The sequence below is a fragment of the Corvus brachyrhynchos genome, unplaced genomic scaffold (genome assembly GCF_000691975.1).
Source record: "Corvus brachyrhynchos isolate BGI_N302 unplaced genomic scaffold, ASM69197v1 scaffold91, whole genome shotgun sequence".
NCBI lineage: Eukaryota > Metazoa > Chordata > Aves > Passeriformes > Corvidae > Corvus > Corvus brachyrhynchos.
Genome location: NW_008236442.1, coordinates 3,563,768 through 3,578,222, shown reverse-complemented (window position 1 = coordinate 3,578,222; position 14,455 = coordinate 3,563,768). Strand labels below are relative to the sequence as shown.

The 14,455-nt window shown below is 43.7% G+C and overlaps 1 protein-coding gene across 1 annotated transcript in view; it reads right to left on the bottom strand.

The window, feature by feature from the left end:
* LOC103624387 overlaps nucleotides 1-14,455 on the bottom strand; it is a 33,691-nt gene that overhangs the window by 8,027 nt on the left and 11,209 nt on the right. The window contains exons 5-9 of the mRNA XM_017747227.1: nucleotides 11,470-11,706; nucleotides 10,754-10,831; nucleotides 9,310-9,526; nucleotides 4,489-4,697; nucleotides 3,896-3,968 (exon numbers count right to left, since the gene is read on the bottom strand). Of these exons, the coding sequence (XP_017602716.1) occupies nucleotides 3,896-3,968; nucleotides 4,489-4,697; nucleotides 9,310-9,526; nucleotides 10,754-10,831; nucleotides 11,470-11,706 (814 nt within the window). The remainder of the gene's footprint in view (nucleotides 1-3,895; nucleotides 3,969-4,488; nucleotides 4,698-9,309; nucleotides 9,527-10,753; nucleotides 10,832-11,469; nucleotides 11,707-14,455) is intronic.

Sequence of the window (14,455 nt, the reverse complement as noted above, 5' to 3'; positions counted from 1 at the left end):
TCAGCAGCAAAACCCCAACTCCCAGCATTTTGATAAAAGCACATGAGCAGCACTGGTAGCTGGCATTAAACTGGTCTTAATAAATTAAGCTGATGCATCAGTTCTATATCACTCCCACCCATGGCATCCCAACGCATCCACTACTGATTTTATTGACTTAAAATCTTGGGTTTGAATATATCAATGTAAGGGGTGTAAAGGAGGTGATAACTGAGTTCCCCAACCTCTGAAAGAGCCAAAAGCCGTGCTATGAATTATTGAGCATGTGAACAAGGGCCTTTGCCTTGAACAGAGATGTTTGTGAATAGATTTAAAGCACACACTTGATGGGAGCAACAATTAGAGGGGTTTTTTTCTGCGTGTGCTGCAGGTTTGCTCAGAATTCAGCGATCTCTTCCTTGCTACAAAGAGCATTTCATACCATGGCCCTCCTCTGCCAGCATTTATTCTGTGCTCTTTTTTGTTCAATATGAAATGATTTGCATTTTGACCAGCAGAACTGCTTTGCCCTCAGTGTGTGCCTGTTGCCCCCTGACGCAGCACGCCATGGGGGCTCTCAGAAAGATGTGGAACGTAATTTCTTGATTAATTGCCATGCATCAGCTCCAAGTTACATACAACTTCGGTAGTTAACCTTGTAACCTCCCAAAAGCAGTTCTTTGCTAAACTTTCCAAACATGTCTGTCTGTGATAAATCATTTTAGTGATCACTTGCTAAGAGGAGACGAGTTCTGGCACTGGCTCTGCACCTACAGTGCATATGGGTGAGAACAAGTTGCTGCAAGCAACGAGAATCAGCTTCTAACTTGGGGTGGGTGATGAGACAGAGTTATCAAAAGTCCTTCCGTGGACTTTTGTCTTTATAAGAGTATCTAAGGAAGGTAATTAGGAGGATGAACTTTTTCCCTGCTGAGACACTCAGCCCCTCTCAATAGGAAGAACTCAAGAAGAAGTTAACGGGTGCTGTGAAGCTCTGGCTCTGGATGGGATTTCTGCAGCAAAGCACCCCACGCCACTTCCTCTTCCCTTACCTAAGGCGGTCTCTTACAGAGAGAAGAGTGAGTCTGGAACCCTCCAAACTCATACAAAATGGGGCTCGTGAATAAATCTATGCCTCCAGCAGTGTCACCAAAAAATCTGCATTGCTAAGGCTTGAGGGCAGCAAGGACACTCACTCCTGTTCAGGACGGAGATGATAGAAGAAAGCAGATCAAAATTCTGCCAAGATTAGCTGCATTATGTTTTAAACAGTTCTGACTTTGGCTGGGACAGTTGGTTTTTTTCCCAGTAACTGTTACAGTGCTGTGTTTTGGATTTAGGACAGGAATAACGTTAACACATTGATGGTTTAGTTGTTGCTGGGTGCGTCTTACTTTAAACCAAGGACTTTTCAGGGCATCATGCTGCCCTGCTAGTGAGGAGGCTGGAGGCACAAGAACCTGGAAGGGGACACAGCCAGGACAGCTGACTCCAGCTGGCCAGAAGGATATTCCAAATCACATGGCATCATGCTGAAAAATAAGACTGGAGTGAGCTGGGAGACTGACTGGACATGGGTCAGTGGGTAGTGAGAAACTGCACCGTGCACCACTTGCTTTGCATGTTGTTTTATCCTTATTATTATTTGCCCTTCCTTTTCTGTCATAATAAGCTGTCTTTATCTCAACCCACAAGTTTTACCTTTTTTCCTAGATCCTCTCCTCAGTCCCAGGGGGGAGGGAGGGAAGGGCTGTGGGGTGTTCACTGCTGCTGTGGTTATACCACAACAACCTGGCACTCTGCTTTTGCACCCTTGTTTGGTACATCGGGCTCCCAGCCTGACCTTGAAGCAGCCACACAATGTTAATGAGAGGTGCACACAGACAGAGCAGAGCAGACCACTTCCCACTGAAGATATTCCCTGTAAAAATCACAGCTCTGAGTTACACCTGTGTGAACCGCCGAGCCGCAGCAGCCGAGCCACCGCTGCTGGAGCGTACGCCTGGAATAATTCCAGTGGAATACCAGAATCAAAACGCACATATGCAAAATGTATGCAGCTTATCTTCAATTAATTAAAGCTGATTCTGAGCAGTGTATCTGGAAAAATCACAAACAAAAACCTCCCTATCCTGCTAAGTGTCTCCTCATTTTCCTGTATCTCTGAGGAAGGACTCAACCTACAACAACAACAAAAAAAATATCCCCTAACTATTTCTAGAAACATTTCATACTATGCCAGTTGGCCAACATACTTAAATAACCAACCAACCAACATATTTATTTAACATTCAGCAGATGGACATGATATGAACATCGTGGTTTTCAGTCGTAGTTTCATAACTACTAGATTTTTTCAATGCCAAGATTCAAACAGGTTCAGAAGGTAAACACATCTCTCCATCTCTTAACTTCTGGCCTAGCATGCACTAACTTTCACTGACATTTAAATGCATCTTGGGATGACCCTTCCAGGCTGCTCTCAGGGCTGCTTTCCAATGTTCCTTCCTGTTCTAGGACTGGTACTGCCCTCAAATGTGATCCCCAGGTGGAGCTCTGGACCTGGCCCACCAGCCAAGGAGGTGCAGCTCCAAGCTGGGGCTGGGATGGATGCTGTGTTGGAATGGCATCACAACCCAGCTCAGCAGAGCTGTGCCAAGCCCCAATGGAAAAGTTGGAAAATACCTCTCCTTAAGCAGAGCACACCACTGCTGGGCTGCAGCAAGGCTGAGAGTTCTGTGCCAAACCAGCAGATCCCCTGTTTCTGCCAATTCCAAGAGCTTCCTAACTTTCTCCAGGATGGACCACCTCCCAGGAAATTTTGCTTTGTGACAATGATGTGGATGGTGACAGCCCAAGCATAGACCAGAGCCTGACTGCTTAGAGCAGAGCAGAAAAGCCTGAGGTATTTGAAATTTAAAGCCTCACAGTCTTTCCAGAACTACTTTTCTTTGGGGGATTTTGTAACTTTACAAAGCTGGGATGGAGGGATGGTGCCTGTGTTTAAGCATAAGTAAAACAGCTGGTAAAGACACTTCAAAAAAATATTAACAACAACATTATAAATGGATTTTTGAAGAACCATTTAAAGTTACTGTGCAATAAACTGAGTAGAATGTCATAGAATGTCAAACTGGGCACAGTAAAAATAAACATTATTCAGAAGGAAAATAAAAAGACTGCATATTTATGTAACATTCAGCAGATGGACATGATATTAATACAGGGGTTTTCAGTTGTACTTTTATAGCTACTAGATTTTCTTGCCTAACTTGGCAACCCAAGGCACCATTTGATTTTTGGATTTGGACAATACTGCAACAGATGTCCAGACCAATAAAATAAATTCCTAAAGGGCTATGCTTAATTTGTGTAATTGATCAATTTTTGTTACATGGGCTTCAGCTCAGCAGCCTTCCAGATTAGCTCAGCAGTAGGGATTGCATTCCATATGTTACAATGGTTTATTGGTGCTTTTGATGACGCTGCTGATTCAGCAGCGTTGGTGCAGGCACCTGTTGGCGATGAAAATGTTATAAAACCCATGGGTACCAGGGCAAATATTGGCACAAAATCTTTTGGGTGGCTTGTAAGCATCTTGTGGGCTCAGCTTCCCACATGCCAAGGAATTTGCCTGGAACAGCATGGAGGGAAGCAGCACTTCTCCTGTGGTATCCATGCACTGGAGTCAGAGAATGCGACTCCACCTTTTCAATAAAAAGTAATAAGTGCTCTAAAACATTGAGGACAGATAAATGTTGAAAAATGATATCAATAAAAATTTTGTAGTACATTTCCTCTAATATGAAATGTCAGTGATTTACTCCTTCCCAATACAGGTTTAATTGATTCAAATAGCATCGGTAGTAATTAAAATATGGATTCTGAAGCACAACTGTTAGCTCTCATCACTCACCTATTAAACTTGCCATAGATGCTGTGTTAATTATCTTCCCATATCCTTGATTCAGCATAATGCGGCCTGCAGCCTGTGACAGAAATTAAAGGAAAGACCAGTGACCCTTTCTGTGATTGTGCTAATAATGACATGATAATAAATTAGTCTTCACTTTTCAGAAGAGTTGATGTGCTAACACATTTTTTTAAGCACTTGATATAAAAACTTGGTATAAAAATGGCTGATGCAGGAAAAAATTCCATTGCCATTTCACACCTCTTCACTGTTGGCAATATTTTTTCAAAATAATCACTAATGCTGGGATTTCCCCCCTCCAAGCCTTCTGGTTTTCAAATAACCACCCTTCAAAAAAATTTTGGCCATTCTTTAATGCCTGGGCTTGGGTAGCCAACAAGTACCAGCTGCTTTTGAATGTATTGACCGAAATCTGTAATTCATATAAAGCAAATCTCACCTAAACTCCACCAAAACTAGGACCAATTTTATTGTGATAATTATTAATAAAATGTTATTAGATCTTGAGATAAAGTAAATACTTAGAATGTTAATATCCTCTTGCAAAACTAACCAGTGCAGTATTTCACACTTACTTGGCAGCACAAAAATAATCCTCGTAAATTAACATTGAAAGTTTTGTCCCATTCCTCCAGGGAAGTCTCTTCACTTGCAGAGTTGAGATTGATTCCTGCATTGTTGCATGCAATGTGGACTGTGCCCCAGCGAGCCACAATTGCATCCACCATCCTTTGCACATCCTCAGGCTTGCTTACATCTGCTGCCAGAGCAAGGCTTTTAATGCCTGCATTGAAACGAGAGTGATGGAGTCAGTACAGGAATTCACAGGGAAAGAAAAAATTCTATTTTATGATTATTTTTTTAATTCATATATATAGAGAGAGATTTTTTACATGGCTGTATTTTAAACATATAAATATATTTTATATGTATATTCCACCTTAATTCATTGCTCCACAAGCAGTAGCAAAACGTGTGTTTGTTGCTGCAGTACCATTATAAAGTTGCTGACTGGTGCGAGGTTTGCTTGCTGGAGCCCAAGCTGGAGCCCAGGTGTGGGAGCGAAGGCTGCCACTCCGGCAGGACGAAGCTTGGAACACTGCACCATCTTCTGTCCAAACCCTCAACTGCAGCTCCCCCAGCCACCGCCAGCTCTACAGATGCTTTTCCTACGCCAGGTCCCCCCCAAGATGCTACAGAAACCAAATTAATTTATCCCAAAATGCTCTCTGGATGGATTACAGCGCCCAGAGAGCTGGGAGGCTGACAAAACCAAACCAGTTTTAGGTGGGAGTTAAGTGGTAATACCTGCAGCTGCACAGGTATGGTACTCACAGTGCCTTATTAATTGCTAATCACACTGCCAGAATAATGCAAACATTTGGAAGTGAAGAGATTTACAAAATTTGAAACATGCAGAAGTTTTGCTTTTTTCCTAAAATTATCCAGCCAGTGACTTCCGCACCAGTGCTGATTCGTAAATAACTTCATTTAATTTATTATGAAAATCAGCTTTAAATACCCTTATTATTATACAACTTAAGAAGCCTGCTGAGGCACCCAATGCCACTGGGATTATGCCCATCCTGAAAGCCAAACAAGGCTGCACCAATAAAGGCTGTGGTGAAATGGGTCTTAAGGAAGGAAGGAGGGAGGCAGCTACTGGGGTTGGATCATGGATCAGCAGACTGGGTAGGAAGTTGCAGCTGTTAAAGCAAGATTTTTTTACTTCTGTATAAATGACAAATTTGTTCCACACTGGTCCCTCTTTCAGATCATTCTGATAAAACATTTTAAAAAAGGGATAAGCCTATTCTAGGAGGAGACTCTCCCAAAATGAAGCTGAGATGGAGGCTTCCAGGAAAGCAAGACAAAGCAGGAATTGCCCAGTGGTGTGTGAAGAAAATGGCAGGAAAGAGGCTTTTGCATGGAAAAGCTCCTCCTCATCTGCAGTGCCTTCAGGAGCCTGTCAGAGTGCACAGCCCGAGGTGATGCTGCTTTGGGGTGCCAGGGCGTGGGAGCTCCTGTCCCCTTCAGCGATGACACTGTTCTCTTGATTTCCATGGCAGAGAAAAAATACAGACAACTAAAAAATGGATGCATGCTCTGCCACAAAACAAGATCTCTTCTTTTATTGCAGGTTTTATGCTAAATATGCTGAAAGAATAAAAATAGCCAGACGGCCCCTGTTGGTCCTCCTAATTGTTATCAAGACATGTAACGCACAGGGAGTTGCTGCAATCTTTCAATTTACAGACAAAATGGGTGCAAGCCTGTTACTAATGGTAACAGAAAGACTCTTCACCTGCCCTCCAACTCTCACCCCATTTAGAGCTTCATCTTATAGGTCAGTTCATAAAAACAAGACAAAAGGTGCCACGTGTGAGTGTCTAGCGAAGAAGCAGTGAAGCCATGCTCACTTCAAACCAGAGTCCCACACTCGACCTTAATCAATTCAGCTGATATCCCTGCACTCTGACAGGGGGGAGGAAACCACTCTCTGTGTCTTCACAGTCCCCACAACCCACCTGTTAAAAATAATAAATAAAACAAACTGTGGAAAAATAGCTTCAAATCTACAGACAAGACCAGAGGCAAGACACCCAGCACAGGACGGCTCTGCTGGGTGCATGATGGGGCCAGTGCATCTCCACAGCACTCAGTTGGGTTTTGTGGGGCTCATGGAGGCAGGTTTGTGACAAGAGGGGCAGGAGAGTAGCCCAGGGGCTCTGTGCTGGAGGGAATCACTGTGCCAGATCCTCCTGAGGTGTCCTTCTGCAGGGACACACACGTCCCCCTGCCACGGGCTTCATCTCTGGTCTCTCGGTATAAATGGAAGTAACACGTTGCATATAGACAAGGAGATCAGGAGTGACATTGCACAAGGCATTTGCATAGTTTACAGTGAAAATGCACATTTTAAAAATCCCGTCAGACTAATTCTTCCCTTAGGGTAGAGGCAGTGATTCCCCCTGAAGACAGAGGTGTGTGTAGTGGAAGGTAACCCTTAGGATTTTTTGGTTATGTTTCATCATTTTTGGTTCTTCTGTCAGGATCCATTAGCAACTGTTGAAAAAGGTATTCACACAGGATCTAAAAACAAAGACCCCTGTAGCCAAGGGATGTACACCCGAGCTGTCTAACAAAGCTAAAACTGAGATCACAGGCGTTCTGATGTTTAAAACTTGTCATGAAATGATGACACCATCCCAAAAGGCAGGAAAGGGCTCCTTGGTATAAGAAGCAGAGTGGCTCTAAGCAAGCTAAGCAAAATGTTTTTAAAAAGTATCAGTATGGGAATGACTTGGGGCACTGAGCTTCCAACTTTGAGTTAGAGATCTACAGCCATAGAGGAAATATTACAGCCTCTTTGTCCTTATTACAGCAGGAAAAATACGTATTAATGTTATGATTGCTTCAATTTACTCAAGTGAATATTTTGAGAGTAAAGCTAGCTGAACCTTTTTGTCAAAATTTATTTCCAACAGAGCATGATACTTCTTTGAAGCCAAAATGTTTCGTGGAAACATTGATTTCAACAAAAAGTTTTCAAGGGAAAGCTTCTGAGGTCCAGGCTAGACTCTCTAGTTACCTCTGGAGAGAAAGAGATTGAAAACCTGACCTTTTAGATCCTTTCCGAAAACGGGCATTTGGATATAATTCCCTTTCACAAAAGCTTTACAAAGTTTGGGGGTTGTTCCAACAGGGAACGACAATAAATTTGAAACCTCAAAACCCATCATGAGATGGAAGAGATGTGCCCTGACCAGCTGCACTGGTCAAATTGATAGATAATATTTGACCTCAAAGGATAAAGATGTGTAAAGAGTGAGAAGTGAGATTTTCTTTACTTTAGACTGCAATAATATTTGCTATGCCTCATGACCTCTCCAACTGCATTTTGGAACAATCCCCCACCTCCTCCAGGCTGGCAGCCCACAGCTGAAGGAGCAGAGATGTAGGGCAGCCATTGAAGGGTGGATGATCAAACACCTACTGAAAATGCCCTGGAGATGTGCTAAGTTTGTTTCCCAACAGGCTGTTGGCATCCAAAGTCTCATGGCTCTATGAAGTAGCCTACTTCTATCCAAATAGCTCTGCTTGATATGCAGGATGTTTCAGGGAAAAAATGTCCAAAAGGCGAGTTAAGGTGTTGGGCACAGCTACTTTGTGCCAAAACCATATGGCTCTGGTGCATGAGAGAGAAAAGGAACTGGTCTCTTCCTTCTCGGTCGTTATTTGGGATCAGAGCTTTAACCCTTGCACTGACACTCGAAGTGTCTCCTGCTTGCTGGAGCTGGGATTGTGGAGACAGGGATGTTTTGTTTCAAATGTTCTCTGGAGAGGCTCAGGACAGGATTCAAAGCAGAATGACACCATTCCTTGCCCCTTCCTGAGACTGGGTGAGATAAATACATCTGCAGGGGCTGGTTTTGCTGGAGAGTATATGGTTTCTATGGCCCAATCCCTTGCAGAAGTCAGAGTGGAAACAAATACTGGTGACTTTATCCAGATGGCAAAGTGAAAATTTCCTACGTAAATGTCCATCTTTAGAGAGAATGAAGTACTAAACTTTGAAGAAGGCTCAGGAGCAATCTCACAGAAGGAATTATAAAATGAGTAATACATCCTTTCTTTTATCATTAAAATTATATTTCCAGTTTTCTTTTTCCCCTTTACAATTGCAGTTTAGCACGGCTCGAGGGGGAAATTCAATTTTATGTTACATTTTCTGGTTTTACTGCTAAAACAGGAGTGGCTTGTAGAAGATTTTACCTCTTATTTGGGATTTTAGTTATTATTTCTATTAGTTATTTTGTTCCTATATCTGACCTTGTATACATGTTTGAAAGAGGACTTGAAAAATGACTTTTCTTCAGTTTAAAGGGCACAATGGGACATCCAGACTGGCACTACAACTACCTTGTTTTGGTGTTTTGGCTCATGACACAGACATTAGGTCTGGAAGAATGGGTAGGTGAGTTTGTAGGCCATATTCACCCATAGTGAAGCCTGAGGTGCTGCATGATTTACTTTGAGCAGCACCATCTCTGTTCAGTGCTGGTTATACAGATCTCACTTGTACAAGGTGACCCTTCTCTGTTCCTGTCAGCCATGGCTCACCACTTTGGGCACTTTTGGAGAGGAATTTTGTTTGGATCACTTTGCCTCTCTAATAGAGTTTATATTGATAAATAGCTCTCTCAGATAGTGTGGTATGAATGACTGCTGGGACAACACCAACAGGGCAGGAGAAGCTTTGTGCCCATGGCATGAAAATCCTCTGCTCCTCCTCAGTTCCCTACCAGGGCTTGATAAGAGGAGATTGCACAGCAGAGTAGGGTCAGGTTTGAAGAAGGAAAGCCACCCATTACAGTGCCCATCACAGTGCTTACCTTTGAGGCTGAGCTCACACACCACCGCTTCTGCCTTGGCAAGGACCAGATCCACGACAGCTACTTTAGCTCCAGCTTCCCCCAGTGCATGAGCAAAGGCTCTCCCAATTCCCTGCCCTCCTCCTGTGACATAGGCAACCCTGCCGTCCAAACGCAGCCGCTCCAGGATGCGACGCCGGTTGCAGCCCCAGAAGACGTCATCTCTCACCACTTCTTTCTGAAACAAGAACATAAACGCCTTGCACAGCAAAGGGCAGAGCTCACCGACCGCTCTGAAGGACTCTGCTGGTGAGAACAAGGTGGGAGCATGAACAGGGATCCATGTCTTCTTGGCCCATTAATTAATATAAAAACTATCACTAATTCAAGCCAAAAAGCCCCCTTATCCATACAGATATTAATCTCAGGTATAGCACTAAGGTGCCAGGCAATGGAGCAGAAGGGCTGTGCTTTGGGGAGATGCTCCAAACACTCCGCTTTCAGGAGAGTAGGGTATGGCATTTCCTTGCCTGGCTCCCCATGGGAGATGGATTGGGAACAAAGTCTTAAAAGCTGACTGGTTAAGTCTTCCCGTTATTTCATCCTCAGGGCCCAATCTTGCCCTTAGGCTCAGCTAAGGGACTAAGAACAAGGTTCCAAAGGCAGGATTTGGGTCAAGCATAGTGCAATAAAAATATCTTCACAAGGCTGGTGCACAAATAAAGATACCAGCCAATAACTTAAACCAAGCTGTCATCTGATCAGCTGCCATACATCATTTCCCCCTGACTGGAATCGAAATGCAAAATACAAGATGTTTAAAATATTGAGTTTGAAATGCCAGGAACTACCAGTGGGTGTAGCTTGGGGAGTGCTCAGAAACCGCAAAACAACCGGGTTGTTTGGTTCTGGGTTTACTGAGTTAGGCCATTATGATTCCAGATGGGAATTTCATTACAGCTGGATGACGCCCACGACAGAAAATAGAGAAAGATACAAGCACCGTTTTTTCCTTAGGACAAGCAAAATGTAAGGCCATGAAAATATCCAGCTCAGAGAGCACAGGAGGGCATCCTGTGCTGCCTTTGGGAAAAAAAATAACTACTTCGGAAATATTGTATTGGTTCATTACAGCTGGTCCTCAGCTCCATCTTCCCACACTCCTCTGCATGGGAAGGATGGGAGAGCACCAGGCACTGACACCTGGTGAGCAGCATACCAGTGACTCCAGAGATTCATCACAGGACCAGCTGATCTGGAAGACTTTGAAAGGAATCAGGATTTAACAGCTTTAGTGTAACTCTGGACTAGTGAGGCTAAAAGGTGGCAAGCCCTAAGCTGCTAAGTCCATGATCACAGCAGGAAATGTTTGGGTTCTTGCCACCAAACCCCTGAAAATTATTTTGTCCTTGTCCTTGGCAGGACAAAATTTTCCCAGAAATGCTCATAGAGAGGAAATACCCACCTTGGATTCAATCACTGCATCTGGAGGCACAGGGCTCCTTCGAATGAGGCTCAGTCCACTCTGCACAGGTAAAATCACCTGCAAATATAACACAGTTCTCAACTGCTTTGTACCTGGCTTTCTGTCACCCAAATTCCAGTGATGTGAAGGATAGTTCTCAGGCCACAGTAGCTTTTCCCCTACTCCTATTCTTTAGCTGAAGTTCCCTCCAACACAAACATGTCAGGCATTTGTATTTGCTCACATTCCTCTTCCAAACTCATTGCTTACACAAATGCCAGGGGGAAAATTGCAATCTTGTCTCTCCAGTTTCTAAAATCACAACATATTGTTTGTGCATCCTATTACTTCTTTTATTTCTCTTCTGCTGGAGTAGGATTTTGCTGACTCCTGTTGTGCTGGTGATGCCCTACAGCCCCCAGAGCCTTTAAAGCAGAGTGGTGATTCTTTAGTTGTGCTGTAGAGCTGATTATTCACTCTTAAGTGCTCTCCTTTTATCTTGCCTTTAACACTCCATAAGATGTAGACAGAGTAGGGACCACTCCTGAATATAGAAACTCATACCTGGAGCTCAAGTGAGGTGAATTATAATAAAATCTGAGTTCATTTTAGGTCCTTTGGATAATGGCACTGACAAAAGAAACATTTTGAAGAGTACTTTGCAAAATCCATAGATACAGCGCCATGGGCACCTTAACCAATGGCATTGCACTAACCTGCTCAACACGAGGATCTGAATTAATCACTGAATTTAATTTTCTGACAGCTAGTACATTTTCATCTGATACGTTCTCCAGGTAGACTTGTCCTTTCATGAGTGTATTCTCTACACAGATCACTGCATCCATGCTCAGCAAGTGGTTATCCATGACAAAGCTGTAGTACTGAACAGCATTCCTTTGATCAGCATCAATAAAGACTATATCAAAGTGCTCATCCTCAGCATGTAATGCCTGGGGGAAAAAATGGTGTTGGAGAAAACACTAATTATTTACCTGAAAGTTTAACATGTTGCCATTAATTTGTCCTTTATATAAACCCCAAACCAGAGGGAAACTTGTTCAAGCTAGACTTGCTTGTTCTGGGAGTTTTCCATGCTTTGCAAACAATTCTTCAGCAATGAATCTCTGAACTTCTCAAGGAAAATGAGGATATAAAAGAGGATGGCTAATCCCAGCTTGTGGTGTTGAGAGTCACAGCAGAAACATCTGCATACCTTGAGTCAAAGCAAATTGATCCATCAGGGTAAGACTGGCATCAAACCCTGCCACTGAGGTGCTGCAATAAGTTCTCTCTTCTCAAAAGAGAAACTATCAACAAATAGAAGAGTGGCAATTATATCAGTCTGGGGAAAAAAGAGGCATAAGGCAGATCTGGGAATTGCAAACTAGTGTGTCCCACTTCAGTAGCAGGAAAAGGGTTGAAATCCCAATTAATAATAGAATTATAAAGCACATGAAAGAACAGGTCATGATAGAGATAAAGCAGCACAGCCCCTGTGAAGGAAAATGATGTTTCTTTAATCTAAAAAAATGCTTTGGATGGCTCAGCAACAGAGAGGATAAAAGAGAACTAGCTGCTATCATCTAATTGGATTTTCAGAAATGTGGCACACCTTCCCTCCAAGCAGGCTGCTGATGATAATGTATAAAAGTGTTGATGGATGACCAGATGGGAGCCTTTACAGCCTTCTCCTGTGGCAGTTAATGCACTCGCTGCCCAAGAGGCTGCTATGGAATATTTCAGATTCCATCTGGGACTATTTAACTGCATCTGTGTGCATTGCAATGAAACAACAGCTCATCCACCTATCTCAGTGAGCAGAAATGCTTTCAAGTCTTTGCATTTCAAGGGAAACGAGAAGCAGTTCTGTTTTCTACCGCAACTTTTAACTGTACTTCTTGCGTCCAGATTTTCCTTTTGTGTTTGAAGATATTGTGCACAACAAGTGATGAGCCATCCCTTGGGATGTACCAGCAAAAGCATCAACAATGGCAACAGAATGTGAAAAACTAATTTGGTTTTGGGAGTAAGGTTAATGGCTCCCAAAGAGAGATTTCAGGAGCCTTTCTGAGGCAGGGACTGTGTGGATCAGACAAGGAAATGGAGGAAAGCAGATCATTGAAGCTCTGCACTCCTCTGTTGTGCAAACTGGTGCCATTGTGAGCTTGTTACTGGTGAGGGAATTCAGCTTGGATAGTCATATTTAACTGCAGATGCTTGATAGCGCAGAAGCTCTGCCAAAAGCATTCATGAGTCCACATTTAGGACGCTTTTTGATACTACACTATAATGAAAGAAGACCTTAAGGCCAAATATATGCTGGTTTATAATAAATGTAGAAGAAACTGGGACATCTGGATTCCTGGAATTCATCTTTTCATTGCATGGCCAATAAGAAAACCTTGCCCTGGTTCCCTCTTGAGCCACATTGGTTGAAAGCAGCAGGAACATTTCTGCTACTGTGGAAGAGTATCTTATGTCATGTTGCACCTCAGTCGGTCTGTCCAATGTAGATACTTCAGGAAGGGTCAGAAGATGAAAGCTGGGCAGAGGAGCCCATCAAGAAGAGAGATTAGAGGTCTTATTCCCCAGGGAGAAGAGCCAAAGCCAAATTCAAGTAATTATCATGACTTATCACTACTTTCTGACTTGTAACCTTCCTGGGTGGAGGAGGTGGGGGGCAGACATCCAGAAACAGATGTGGCCATTGCTGAACATATGCTCCTCCTGCTCCGTGGGATGGCTCCCTAATGAAAAAGAATCTCACTTTTATGCGTTAACTTCATTAGGTCCATATGGAGTTGTGCAGCTCTCTGGATATTAGCTGGATTTCTCATTTCAGCCCTCTTTCTGTACCGCCTACCTGCTGACAGCTTATCTCTTTCTTATCTGTCTTCTGACACAGATAAACCACCTTTCAACATCCCAGCATCCATCCCAGGAGGGTGCCTGGGTTGGATGTGTAACTAGTGCACACCTGGCTTGCCCTTGCACTGCCAGGCCATGGTTTCTAAGGCATTTCTCTTCTGCCACTTCACTGAGTCCTGAATGGCCAACCAGGAAGGTCACTTGGGCACCTTTCCTGTCTTCCAGATACCCAGTGCCTGACACAGGTAAGGAATAGCCTGAGTTTGTACTGGGACCTGCCATCATTTAAGCTTCTTGTTACCTCAGCTTCCTAATTGCTGCTGGGTTTTCCATATTTAGCTAGAAACAGCTCCAGGGCTATAAGAGGAATCCACGAAATTCCTTGAACCAGCCTTGCCTCTAGAGCAGCCTCTACATAGCAGGATAACAGCCACACGGAGAGGAAACTTCCCTGTTTCCTGGAGCCCCTTGGCTAGCAAAACACAGGTCACCCAGACAGGTGGTCCCCATGGCCAGGGCACCACACGGGAGACGGTTCCCTCACTGCCAGCACCCGCGGCTGAACCAAGACAGCCAGAAAGGGAAAAATCCGCTCTAACTGCAGAGCCAAGCACTGGAAAGATGGGTGCAGAGGACAATTCCAAGCTGTCCAGCGTGGATGAGGAGATTTAAAATGAGGGACTGACCTCCCTGGCCCTCCCAGCACAGACTGGGCCAGGCCCTGCCTGGGACCTCACAGCACTGTGGAGATGCCATTGTCCTTTGCTTGGAGAGGCAAATCCCAAATGCCTCCAACTGTGAGGAAAGCTGAGATCCAGAAGGAAATAATCT